The 14,661-nt window shown below is 41.5% G+C and overlaps 1 protein-coding gene across 1 annotated transcript in view; it reads left to right on the forward strand.

Annotated features, from left to right (window-relative positions):
- Positions 1–14,661, forward strand: part of LOC139227130 (alpha-1,6-mannosylglycoprotein 6-beta-N-acetylglucosaminyltransferase B-like) — a 987,210-nt gene that overhangs the window by 897,137 nt on the left and 75,412 nt on the right. Inside the window, exon 11 of the mRNA XM_070858195.1 lies at positions 3,750–3,880. Coding sequence (XP_070714296.1) covers positions 3,750–3,880 — 131 coding nt within the window. The remainder of the gene's footprint in view (positions 1–3,749; positions 3,881–14,661) is intronic.

Below are 14,661 nucleotides of genomic sequence, written 5' to 3' on the forward strand. Positions count from 1 at the left end.
CATTCCATTCGCCTTCCTGATTACCTGCCCTGATTACCTGCTGCACCTGCAAACTAACTTCTTGGGATTCATTCACAAGGACTCCCAGGTCCTTCTGCACCGCAGCATGTTGTAATTTCTCCCCATTCAAATAATATTCCCTTTTACTATTTTTTTTTCCAAGGTGGATGACCTCACATTTTCCGACATTGTATTCCATCTGCCAAACCTTAGCCCATTCGCTTAACCTATCTAAATCTCTTTGCAGCCTCTCTGTGTCCTCTACACAACCCGCTTCCCCACTAATCTTTGTGTCATCTGCAAATTTTGTTACACTACACTCTTTCCCCTCTTCCAGGTCATCGATGTATATTGTAAACAGTTATGGTCCCAGCATCGTTCCCTGTGGCACACCACTAACCACCGATTTCCAACCCGAAAAGGACCCATTTATCCTGACTCTCTGCTTTCTGTTAGCCAGCCAATTCTCGATCCATGCTAATACATTTCCTCTGACTCCGCGTACCTTTATCTTCTGCAGTAACCTTTTGTGTGGCACCTTATCGAATGCCTTTTGGAAATCTAAATCCACCGCATCCATCGGTACACCTCTATCCACCATGCTCGTTATATCCTCAAAGAATTCCAGTAAATTAGTTAAACATGATTTCCCCTTCATGAATCCATGTTGCGTCTGCTTGATTGTACTATTCCTATCTAGATGTCCCGCTATTTCTTCCTTAATGATAGCTTCAAGCATTTTCCCCACTACAGATGTTAAACTAACCAGCCTATAGTTACCTGCCTTTTGTCTGCCCCCTTTTTTAAACAGAGGCGTTACATTAGCTGCTTTCCAATCCGCTGGTACCTCCCCAGAGTCCAGAGAATTTTGGTAGATTATAACGAATGCATCTGCTGTAACTTCCACCATCTCTTTTAATACCCTGGGATGCATTTCATCAGGACCAGGGGATTTGTCTACCTTGAGTCCCATTGGCCTGTCCAGCACTACCTCCCTAGTGAAAGTGATTGTCTCAAAGTCCTCCCTTCCCACAATATGGGCAATCTATGTGCTCTACACCTGAACAAATCTGGAACTAAGGCACAATATGGTCCAATAACCACTGGGAACTTGAGCTTATGCTCTTCACTAGACCATCAGTGAATCAAATGCACCACCAGGCTTGGATTGTTACAATACATTGCAAGGAATTCTAATATTGCTGCCAATGGACTCCAGTAAACTTACCCTGCATTTATTGTCCACTCCTGAAGTATGGATACAGCTGGCCAATACTCCATGTGCACTGGATTGAATAATTGAGATTGTTATCCTGGAGCTTTTGCTCAAATAGTTTTAGAAATTGAGGAGAAATCTGGAAAGTTTTAGCTGGCTTTGAAATTATTTGTGGGATAATAAGTACAACATAATGTAATGTAATACATGCATCTGAAAGGTTATCCACTTCATGTGATCATAACTATTATCCCACAGTGTAATTTCAAGACCACTCTCCTTCAAAAGATTGGAGAAATTTGTGACAGTGCAAGTTGGAAAAAGTCGTTTCAGTTAGTTAAATCACCTTTTCTTGCTTCATGTTTTTTAATGTTTCTTGTTTATTTTATAATGTTACATACTGTGATGAGCAAAACTGGGTACTGGTAATCATTTGTATATATCAGTACATTGTCATAAAGTTGCTTAACTGAGAGTTCAAAGTTTGAGTTTTTTCTGTTATGGTACATATGGGGTTAAAAATAACAAGCTCACTTACAAAATATAGATGCCGTTGATTTTTAATTTTCAACAGGAACTGCAGTGGGTTTTGTGCCCACGCATAGCTCCTGACACTGACCCTGGTAACCAGTGGGGAAATGGCAGAAGGGTTCCCTGGTTGATTCCCTTCTGCTGCTTGTCCCAGTGTTACCCAAAGCTGGACAGAAAAGAGAAGAATATTTTGCTTATTGCATCTGATATCCAAGGGAGATGCCAAGCCATTCAAATACAACCATATTTTGTGTTTTATTTAAGAACATAAGAATTAGGAGCTGGAAAGAGTAGGCCATTCGGTCCCTCAGGCCTGCTCTGCCATTCAATAAGATCATGGCTGATCTTCTACCTCAATTCCACTTTCCTACACTGTCCTCATGACCCTTGATATTCAAAAATCTATCAATCTCTGGCTTTAATATATATTTGATTTTGTGTTTGATAGGCAGCTCTACTTGAGTTTAAAACATGCATATATAAATTTCCTTTCTCCTGGTCCATTTTGATTAGTATTTCCCAGCATCTCTTGTTTCCATTAGCAGCCCCACCTGAAGCTAAAAGAGAGGGACAAATAGGCAAACTGCCAGATGCTGGCATCTGGAATCAAAACAGAAAATGCTGGAAATCTCAGTGAGTCAGGCAGCATCTGTGGAGAGAAAAACAAAGTTAACTTTTCGGGTCGATGACCCTTCGATGTAAGGTTCAGGGGTGTTTTGACCAGTCCAGTTTTCATTGCGGTTTAGCACAGCAGGTATAATTCTTCTGTTTGTTTTCTATCTTCTGCAATAGTATACATAGTTACTCTGAATCCACTGTCTGTCATTGCTTCTCTTCACTTATCCATTTGCTGTTTAATAAATCTGTTTGGCAGTTAATAGCCAAAGCCACTGTCTAGTGAAGAGTTTATTTTATCATCATTAAGGACGATCATGCGAGAGCATGATATAACCAGTAGTCAAAATACAGTAACAAGGATCCCTGGGGTATTTTTTTTAACAAGTACAGACAATACTTCTTCTGATTTTATAGGGTATTTTGCATAGTTAAGTGACTCCTGAAGACTAAAGTAAGAGGAAAGAAAGACTTATATTTATATTTTACATTTATATCATCATCATAGGCAGTCCCTCGAAATCAAGGAAGACTTGCTTCCATTCCAAAAGTGAGTTCTCAGGTAACTGAACAGTCCAATACAGGAATTACAGTCTTTGTAGCAGGTGGGACAGGCAGTCGTTGGAGGAAAGGGTGGGGAGTCTGGTTTTCCCCACACTCTTTCCGCTGCCTGCGTTGTTTTCTGCTTGCTTTCGGCGACAGGACTTGAGGTGCTCAGCGCCCTCCCAATGCTCTTCCTCCACTTATGGCGGTCTTTGGCCAGGGACTCTCAGGTGTCGGTGGGGATGTTGCAGTTTATCAAGGAAGCTTTGAGGGTGTCCTTGAAATGTTTCCTCTGCCCACCTGGGGCTCACTTGCTATGTAGGAGTTCCGAGTAGAACGCTTGCTTGCTTCTACACGGCGAACTCCTACACAGCAAGTGCTCTACCTTTATATAGCGTCTTTCACGACCACTAGATGTCTCAAAGCGCTTTACAGCCAATGAAGTACTTTTGGAGTGTAGTCACTGTTGTAATGTGGGAAATGTGACTATTCTGCTCAAAATGTCAATGATAATAACTGATTGTATATGAAGAAGTGTTACAGTGTTTTATATTTATGTCTATAGACTAAAACACTATGTAAAATTAAAATTGGATGCTACTAAATAATACAAAATGGAATTTCTTCCACTTGTTCACTTCTTTTAGCTGCTATATTATGAAAAATATCTCTGTAATCCAGCTTGAAAACATGAATACGATATGGTTGGAATAAATCCAGATATTAACTGATAACAAAACCAATTATTTTGCAGGTTGTCCTATTTTCATTGTTCTGGTTTGGCAATTTTAATGTTCTGCATGTCTGCTGTTTAATACAATGTATCCAATTTGTTTCTTGATAGCACATAGTCCTGACAACTCATTTATGGGTTTTGTTGCTGAGATACTGAATGACACTGAGAAAGATGCCATTCAATCAAGTAAGGTCAGCAATATGGCAGTTGTCTATGGAAAAGATGCTAATATGTGGAAGGTAAGAAGATTTTTTTTGATAGTTATTAATCATTGTGTTGTTCAAAGGTGCAAGCTACAAGATTCGGAACAAAAAAAATTAAAATGAGAGAAAATACATTAAAAATCAAACCAAACGAATATAATTCCATGATCTGTTCATAACAAGTCTCTTTTTAAATCCCATCTCATACATCCTATATTTACATCTTAAGCTTTATTGTCCTAATGATCTGTTCCTTACAGGTCTACAGGGGTTGCGTTTCCATAGCCAGTGATTGTGTTTCATCGTTTGTGACTTGTCCACCTAAGTCCATAATGTTCAGCATTAGGTTCCTGCCCATCCTGGTCTAGTCTATCTTGGGCTGACAGCCCACCCAAGTGCATTACTATAAATACAAAAACTTCACATAACAATGGAGTTTGGAAGTATTTTAAATTGTAAGGTATTCTTTCAAACATATAGCAGAACAAGTATAGTGCATGAGCTAATTGACTAAGTAAATGCATTTGCTATTATATGCATATAATGTATTTGCTTCATGGGTTCTTTGCTTAAGAATTCATAGCAACACATTGCTATTAAGAACTAGTTGGTTTATTAACAAAGGTTTAACAATCACACTACACATTACCAGTTCATCCACTAGGCTCACAACTGGATACCTCATCGCAGATGACCTAGACTCAATTGACTGGGGTTTTATCGAGTCTTGTGAAGAACACGTGACTGGCTAAATCACTCACAATGCAACAGCTCTACAAACCTGTGAGCATACTCACGGATACATACATTACACTACATTACTTAAATATTGTAAGTATTGCTAATGTATACATTACTCATACATTGTAAGCACTACTGATATATAATATGCATTGTAAGCACAGCTAATGTATATATTAACCATACATTGTAATAAGTTCTACTGTACACATTACTTATAGATTGTAGGCACTACTTATATAGTTTTTTATTTGTCCTTTGAATGTGGATGATGCAAGCGGCTGCATTTATTGTCCATCCCTAGTTGCAGTGAAAAGGTGATGGTGGAGCTTCTCTTTGAACTGCTGCAATCCTTATACAGGGTATTGGTATTCTCATGTTGGTAGTCGGTAAGAAATTCGAAAGTTTTGACCTAGTAACAATGACGGGATGGCGGTATGTGCCCTAGTCAAGATGGTGTGTGACTTAAGGAGGAGCTGGAGGCGTAGCTATGATCTTGCTGTTCTTGTCAGTGGCAGAGGTTGTGTGGCTGGGAGGTGCAATTGAAAAAAGCTAGTGAGTTGCAGCTGTGCATCCTGCAGATAGTACATACAAATTATGCTGGTGGTGGAGGGGGTGGATAATGAGTTCATTGACAAGGTGCAGATCAAACACTCTGCTTTATCCTCGATGATGTTAAGCTTCTTGAATACTGTTGCAGCTGCATCCATCGAGGTGAGTAGTGAGTATTCCATCACACTCTTGATTTGAGCCTTGTACACAGTGCATTTGAAGGGTCAGGAGGTGAACAACTTGTTGCCGAGTGCTCTACCTCTGCCTTCATAGAATCATAGAAATTTACAGGAGGCCATTTGAGCCGTCCAGTCACAAAAACACCCATCAACCATTATCCTTTGCTTCCTGCCTCCAAACCACTTTTGGATCCAACTTGCCACTTTTCCCTGGATCCCATGGGCTATTACTTTTGTGACCAATCTGCCATGTGGGACCTTATCAAAAGCTTTGCTAAAATCCATATACACTACATCATGTGCACTTCCCTCATCGACCCTCCTGGTTACCTCCTCGAAAAATTCAATCAGACACAACATTCCCTTGACAAATTCATGCTGACTGTCCTCACTCTTGGAGTATATATTATTAAAATATTGTAAGCACTACTAATATGTCATATGTCCATTACTTAATATTGTAAGCATTACTAATGTATATAAAATATAATGGCCCAGAAATTGCGGTCGGAGGCTTCCTGCGGGCGGATGCCTCCAACCTGAAAAATATCTATGAATTTACCGGGTGATCCGGGAGGTTTGGAGACTTGTGGTCCTGGGCCTCTATGTAAAGGCCTGTATAGAGGCCCACGTATTCCAGGGACTTAGGCGCTTTGCATGCGTCCCTGGGATCACATGGGCCGGCCCAACCAATCAAAGCAGGGGTATTCCCATTCATAGTTTTGGTGAGCTCTGAATGTACGGATAACCATAAGTATGACTGGGAACACCCCCAAAAAACACACAAGCATTTAAAATAAATTTAAAAACAATATCACATATTTGAAATTTATCAAAATGGAATGTATTTAATTAATTATTAAAAACAAAAATTTACATTTAAAAAAAATAAATTTGCACATTTTAAAGGATTTAAAAATAAACTTACCTTATTTCACAGGTTTTTAAATGTTTGAATTATTGAAATGTCTTTTTCTGTCCTTTAAAAGTCTTATGCTGATGAAAACAGACCTTACGTCTGCTTTTATCAGTCACGGGCATTCACTGGGCAGAAGCTGGGCAAGTAGCCCAACTCTCCGCCTGCAGAGGCCCTTTTCCCCCGGATGCATGCGATCTGTTAAGAGGATTCTTGACAGATCGCAAGCTCCGGGTTTATGCGTATGCGCTTCGCCTATCTGAACGCGGAACTTGCAGGGCCCCTATGGGCGGATGCACACCTCATACGTGCCCGTAGGGACCGCAAATTCAAGGTCATTGCAAACATTGCTAATTCAGACATGCTACAAAGCAATTAATAATCAGCATCTCCACTAATTCAACACGCATCCCTGGGAAAGGGGCCTCTGCTGGTACAAAGTTGATCTATTTCACCAACCTCTGCCTAGCGAATGCCTGTGAAATTCTTACACCTGGTTAAAACATGCGTAAGGCCTGCTTTCACCAACGTAAGGCTTTTAAAGAACAGAAAGCTAAATTTGTTTCAATAATTTATACATTTAAAAACCTGTGAAATAAGGTCAGTTTATTTTTAGCGCCTTTAAAATATGTAAATTTATTTTTTTTTAAATGTAATTTTTGTTTAAAATATCTAATTAAATGTCATTTTGATTAATTTTAAATATGTGATGTGTTTTTTATTTATTTGAAGTATACGTGTATTTTTGGGGGTATTCCCATTCATACTTATGAGGATCCCCTTCTTTCATTGGTCGGGCCAGCCCACGTGATCCCGGGGGTGCTTGCGAACCTAATTACATACCCTTTCATTTTCTCTAACAATCTCCCATGTTCCTTGTTAAAAGCTTTCCTAAAGTGCATGTATATTACATCTATTGCATTTCCCCCATATACCATGTCTGTCACATCCTCAAACAATTCAATGAGGTTTGTCAAACACAATCATTCGTTTCGAAGTCTGTGCTGGCTACTTCTATCTGTTTTCTCTTTATCCAGATACATGGTCATTTCATCCTTAATTAGAGAATCTAAAACTTTTTGTACCACAGATGTTAAACAAATTGGCCTATAATTACTTAGATTTGGTTCTGTCTCCCTTTTTAAAAATGGATACTACATTGGCCACTCTCCAGTCCTCTGGCACACATCCACAATCAATAGATCCCTGAAATTTAATTTCTAGGGCCTGGGCAATTTCCTCCCTCATTTCCCTCAGCATCCTAGGATGCATCTCTTCAGACCCAGGTCCTTTGTCTACTTTTAGCCTAAGTAGCATATTTAAAATGTTACTTTTATCCATCATAACATCACTTACCTCGCTCTCAGCCATTTCAGAATCCACATCCTCTTCGACATCCTACTCTTTAGTAAAAATCAACACAAAGTACTCATTAAATAAGTCCACCATTTTTTGATCATCATCTACAAATCGACATTCCTCTCTTCTCAGGGGTCCCACCTTACATAAACAACTTTCTTTTTATTGGTAAACTTGAAAAATATTTCACTGTTCCTTTTTATGTTGTTTTGATTTTTTCTCATACTCCTTTCTAGCTTTCCTTATCCCACTCTTCACTTCTTTTCTTATTTTATCATGTTCTCCTTTAGATTTTTTCATTATATTCTTATAATCCTTATAGACCCTCTCCTCTCAGTGGTTGTGTGAGCCTGGGGATTGGGAAAGGATTGTTTCAGTTCTGTTGACTAAATTAGAACACCAGACATTTTTCAAAAAGTAGATAACAATCGATCTGGTATGTTGAATCCAAAATGGATAATTAAGGATGACTTTCAGATATGGAGAGGCACAATTTCCTTTGGGATTCTCCTGATCTCCCACCGCAGCGGAAAGCAAGGGAAACTGAGTAAGTTGCTGTTTACACTGTTTCGCTGGGCTTTCCGTTGATTTTTCGCCGAAGTTATGGTGCAGATTGGGAGAACCTGTGTAGAAATGCTGCCTTATATTCTGTATGCATGCGTGATAATGTCATTGCACCGGCAACAAAAAAATATGTTTTAATATAAAATTAACATAAAATTAGAGAAAACTGCCTCAGCAACGTAGTAGTGCAGCATGTTAGAACTTGAATATGTCGGTCCACAGGGGTAGGATGTGGGTTCACACTCCCAATTCCCAATATGATGAGCTTCCAAGTTCAGCCATGCCATTAGGTGGAAGTATCAAGCAGAGGTCTTGCCCTGATTGCAGAGCAATTTTGGAAGGGTCTTCTGCCTGCTCTTTTAGCCAGGGATGTTGCATAATATACAAAGATTTCAAGGAAATGAGAAAATTGCTTTAAGAAATGTCAAATACGAAAAGAGCACATTCTCAAGGTCCATGTTGTTGTAGATATAAAGGCCCCAAGTTTCCACATGATTTGCTCCTGATTTTTAGGAGCAACTGGTGTAGAACGGAGTATCTTAGAAATCGGAATTCTCCACATTTAGTTTGCTCCAGTTCTAGTCAGTTCGAACAGTTTCACTTTGGAACAGAATTTTTTTTTCAAAAGGGTCATGTCTGGCCACTTACACCTGATTTCAAAGTTTCGTGAGTGAAAACTTACTCCAAACTAACTTAGAATGGAGTAAGTGAAGATTTTTGTACGCTCGAAAAAACCTTGTCTACACTTTAGAAAATCAGGCGTAGGGAATGGTGGGGGGGGGGTGTTTAAAGGGAAGTTTACAAGCATTAAACACTTCAGTTTTACAAATAAAGAGCCATCATCAATAATAAATGATAAATACATCAATAAATCAACCAATAAATCAATCAAAAAAAATTAATAAGAAATAATTTTTTTTTAAATCAATAAATAAAACATTTTCTACTTACCGACTGCAACACCGGGAGCCCTCCAACAGTGTACTGGGATGCCCCCCTCAGTGTGTCTCGGTCAGTGTCTCTATCTCTCTGTCTGTCTGTGTGTGTCTCTCATTCTCTGTCTGTCAGTGTCTGTGTTTCTGACAGCGAGGGGAGGGGGGTAGAGGGAGAGAGGGAGGGGAGCAGAGGGAGGGAAGGGGGAGGGATGGGGGAGAAGGGGGAGGGATGGGGAGAAGGGGGAGGGGGGAGAAGGGGGAGGGATGGGGGAGAAGGGGGGAGAGGGGGGAAGAAGGGGGAGGAAGGAGATTGGGGGGGGGGAAGGAGATTGGGGGGGTGGTGGGAGGGAGTTCGGGTCGGAGGGAGGGAGGGAGGGAGAGGGAGGTCAGGTCGGATCCAGTCCAGAGGCGGGGGAGCAGGTGTCGGGTCCGGTCCGGGGGCGAGGGGGGAGAGTCGGGTCCGGAGGCAGAGGCGGAGGTGGAGCGAGTGTCTGGTCCGATCCAGTCCGGGGAGGCGGGGGGGGGGGGGGCGGGTGTCGGGTCCGGTCCGGAGGCGGGAAGTGGGAGTTGAGTCGGGTCGGGAGGAAGCAGGAGCTGGCCGTGGGAGGAGCCTTATTCACACAGCCCCAGTGAGGCCATTCGGCCAGGGCTAGGGGCTGCGTGCTTCGGGCCCCTCCCACACAGTTTCGGACGCCTGGAGCTACTGCACTTCCGCGCCCACTGTAGCGCGCATGTGCAGAGTCCCGGCACTGTTTTCAGCGCAGGGACCTGGCTCCGCCCCCTACAGCTCCTGCTGCGCTGCGCCGAGGGCCAGAGGACCTGCAGGGAGGTGGAGAATACGGAGGGTTTTTTTAGGCGCACTTTGTGGCGTGAAAAACGGGCATCCAGGTCGGGACTGCGCCGTTCTAGGCGCAGCTCGAAACTTGGGCCCGATATATGTGCATTGAAAATCAGTTTTACTTCTGAACTAAGCACTGAGCCTGCCTGACAACTCTAATGAGGCAACAACACCCATTTAAATGTATGTTCTGGCTCAGACTCTTCAGTCATACATCAACAAACTATCATTTTTTTTTTAAATTATGGCAGTGATTTTTCATTCTTATTGATGTTGCAGCAAATTATCATCCTTAATACTGCTGCAGTAACTATCATGTTGCTGACCAGTGAAATTAACATTCACATCCATAGAATGTAATTGTAGTCATTATGTACCTACAGTTGAGTTCTGGAAATTTTCCAAGGAGTCAGTGGGCGCTATCGGTGGCGTGTCAGGTGGGACAGGACTCCGCTGTCAAACCGCCGATACGTGCCTTTCCAAATGTCGGGTCTGCCAGCACTGAGCTAGCGAGGAGGCAATTGTAATCATTAGGGGCTTGTTTACAGCCAATTAACAATGCTTTTTTCCCAGCTTTTTGAACTTGATAGGTCGCCCACCGGTTTCCCGCTGTGCCTAGACCTTGTCAGTGAAATTGAGGCGGGAGGTCACTAGCCAGTGTTTCAGCTGGTGAGTTAACAGCTTCAAATGTCAAGTCAAAGCTCCCAGCTGATTGAGAAATGTTCCCTTAGTCACTCGCTTCTCTAAACTGCAGATTCAGAATGCTGCAAGTCTTTACACAAGTCTCCATCCAGTCTGACCTCATTACCTCTTCCACCATTGACAGATTGATTTTGTCATCTCAACTTCACCTGCTATCTATTTCATCAGCATTGGTGCACTTTATATTCTCTCACCTTGGTCCTCAGAATCCTATCGCAATCAGCCCAAACACCAGCAGCACCAGGCACACCAGCAACAGTAATAACAACACCAACCTTCTCCGCAATCAACTGATGTTGCACAGGACACAGGGCATCAGCACCCGACCACATTGCTGTCCAGGATGCCAGGGATGGCCTCACCATAGCCAGATTTACTTCACTTGATGCTGTGCACCCTGGCTACCACATGATGTGCCAGATTGGCACCACCCCACAGCAGCACCATAAACCATCCCTACAATGCCCAAATCATTCCTTTTCACACTTATCACCATTGCAGGGGGTAACGTTATGCCTCACCATTCACTGCAACTCACTAAGCCACTTCCAAAGGTGCACACAAATCTGTCCAAGAAGGCAAAGTGTTGAAAAGAAAGGTTTCAATGTTTGACAGCACATTAAGAGAAACTTTACATGAACATTGGATAAAACACCCAAGTCCCTACCCTTGTGTGTTGTTAGTTGGTATGATTGCATTAGGGCAAGTGTGAGGGGTGAATAGTGAGATGAGAAAGTGATAATGTAGATAGAGAGGGATCGGTGGAGATGCAAGCTAAGTTGGTCTGAGTAAGGATGTGCAAGAGTAGGATAGGGAAGGCAGAGTGATGGGATGTGATGAGAGGCACAGCAGAATGAGGTTGAGTGTGACTTTGTACTAATGTTTTGTGATCTATTGAGCTCATTGAAATGTTTGTGGCACTGCAGCCTGGTCCTCCTAATGACATCCCTGCTTGTGCCCTTCTCTGCAATGTGCAACCAGGCTGTGTTGATCTCCTAGGGAGGTATTCTCCACCCATTGGAAGGGAAGAAAACCTCCCTGTGTTGTAACTCTCTCCATAAGCACATGGAGGGAGTCATGGGAGAGCCTGGGTGCAGCCGTGCACCTCTGTGCAGTGCTGGTCAGTGTTTGGAGCACCTCAATGCTGCAGAACATTGATAGCACAACTGTCAAATTAAAGTTGGTCATGGTCCCTTTAAGGAAACTGACTGATGACATGTCATCAAATGACGTCATCAGACCCACTTCCTCTAATTGGCCAGGAACTGCGTTGGGCAGGCGTAACAAACCCAATCACGGTAAATTCACTCTACATAGCAAGCTGGAGCTGACAGTGGGACTGGGACCAGCCACCGACGCCGTCCGCCATGGGCCCGCCAAGGTTGGTATATTCCAGCCCTTGGTCTCTGCCATCACAGTACCTATCATTCCAGACACGATTCCTCTGCAAGCACCAACAAAAAGGTCAAATTGTCTATTTTCATGGCTTAATGCATAACTGGTGACTGCTTTCCCCACTTTTTTTTAGATGAGATTTTAGTCGACTGTGATGAATATGGTGCACAGTTCTCACATTAACATGTGTCATTTAAAGAGACACATTATGTTGCTGTTGGGGAACATGTCAAAACCATTTAAAAGCACTAATAAGAGCTGTTTACATAACTAAACATATACTGCTGCTTTCTTATTGAATCATTCAGTGGTGCTTGGCAGATTTCTCAATGCAGATAACCTGTGTAAAATGTGATAGAATTCTAAATCATAAAGGGTGTGCCGAATTCTGCCCCGATTTGTCATATAAAAACAATTTGGGAAAATGGTAGGTTCTCTGTTCATACAAAAGGGTAGTGGAAATATGGAACTCTCTTCCCCCAAAAAACAATTGTGGTTAGGTCAATTGAAAATTTCAAAACTGAAATTGGTAATTTTTGTTAGGCAAGGGTATTAAGGGTGACAGAAACAAGGCAGGTAGATGGAGTTAAAATACAGATCGGCCATGATTTAATTGAACGGCAGAACAGGTTCGAAGGGATGAATGACCTACTCCTTTCTATTTAGTGTTTGTTAGATTTGTTAGATACAGTAGGAAAACATTGCAGACATGAGACCGTTGTTATTCCACAGGAGAACCTTTAAGAGAGATTGGTGTGGCCAGTAATGCAACCCAAGATCTGCACTAATGGCTCCAGCAGAGCAGTCACTCTTGGCGTCTGCACAAAAATGGGACAACCTTGGAAGATAATTAATTTGCATAATTAGCTGGTGACCTGGGCAATTCTGTCGTGTCACACTGGGAACAGCAAGGCCACATTATCAGGTGGCATCAGTGAAGGGCTGCTGAGTAGAAAGGCACTTTCATGGCATGTGGATAAGGGCAGTCCTTGCACTTGCTGGCCACACTGGAGTGCACTGCCCTGGCGACAATGCAACCCTGAGCTCAGTCTTATGGGAAGCAGGTACCTGTCAAAGTATTGTGAACCACAATGTTGGGGAATGCTCTTTTCACCCATTTTCATCACCAGTATCAGTGCTGACCACAGGTCAAGTATAGCATGAGTTTAATGTAAAGTAAAACTTCCACAATTCCACCTTAATGAGGTGCATTAGCTCCCTCTGCAGAAATGTCTCTCCCAGTGAACTGGTGTGAATTTCTTCATATCCTCCACAAGCTACTATTTGTCACCTGTGTGAATGCATGTCAGTTTAATACTGATTGGTGTGATTAAACTCTGGATAGAGAATTGTAGGTAAGCTGTACTATTACACCAGTGACTTATTAAGTTTGAACTTTTCATTTGCCTAGCTGTGTGCTGCTAATGAGGAGCTTATGGTTTACTGTTTGAACCGATAAGAATGAATTATTGTCATGCATTCTGGTTATGCTTTACTATTTATTAGCCTATGGAGCCACAGCTGGTCCAGACAGACACTGCCTAAAAATCAGATGAGACTCAGAAACACAACATCTAACACATTGATTATCCCTTTACTAACCCCTCTCTATTTGTTCATGTCTTTCTGAGTATATTGGCATGCATTTTCAGACCACAAAATAATATCCGTTGTGAAAGATTTTTACAGAACAAATGTTATTCCATTGATGAGCAGAACAAAAAGGCTGATGTTTAAACTACAACAGCCAGTTCCAAAGGCTTCCCCACACAACTTGGGCTGGTTTTCTGAATGCGCACTTCCACTGGAGAGCCTGGCCCACCAGGATTTATTGTCCAATAAAATTTATTGTCACCAAGTAATTTCACCGACTGCTATCTGATTTTTTTTCCTTCTTTTTTATTACAAATTTTTAACCTTTTTGTTCAGCCATTTCTGTTTAAACCCATGATATAACAAAAAGTGTGTCAGGCCACTATTAGATACAGTTAGTGACTTGTCTTTAGATGACATTATGTGGTTTCTATTGGCCTTTCGTGCCTTTTTATTATATATTTGAAAATTGAACTTTATTAAGAATAATGTTTTATGTGATTATATGTCTATTCAGGGGAGGGAACCTAGTCTTCGAGGTAGCACTGTTATTCATTAGGTGAGGTCTTCCTCAGATGTTAAAAATCAACTGAGAGCACAACTGCTGAAAGAATATCTGAACAAGAATAAAGACAGATTGTGATCTTGTAAAAGGAGTCAAATTCAGTTCCAAAAACAATAGCTATTAAAAATGATTAATAAAACAGATTAATTTATCTGACATTAATTTGTAGCCTAATTTTTCATAGCTATTGAATTTATTTATAGCTACATCTGCATCGGTACTAATAAAGAATTATTTTCAGATTTAATCATTCTTATTCGGTTAGCATGCTCAATTCCTTTAGCTGGAGCTTGGTTGATCTCCTGTTTGACTTAATGTGATTCAAACAGAATTTAATTTTTAAAAATTGAATCTCACAATAAATCTTGCTTAGCTATTTTAAGCTTAAAGGTATTGCCTTTCTGCTTCAGAAACATTGGAACAGGAGTAGGCCATTCAGCACCTCGAGCCTGTTCCTTTATTCAATTAGATCATGGCT

The sequence above is a fragment of the Pristiophorus japonicus genome, chromosome 16 (assembly GCF_044704955.1).
Source record: "Pristiophorus japonicus isolate sPriJap1 chromosome 16, sPriJap1.hap1, whole genome shotgun sequence".
NCBI lineage: Eukaryota > Metazoa > Chordata > Chondrichthyes > Pristiophoridae > Pristiophorus > Pristiophorus japonicus.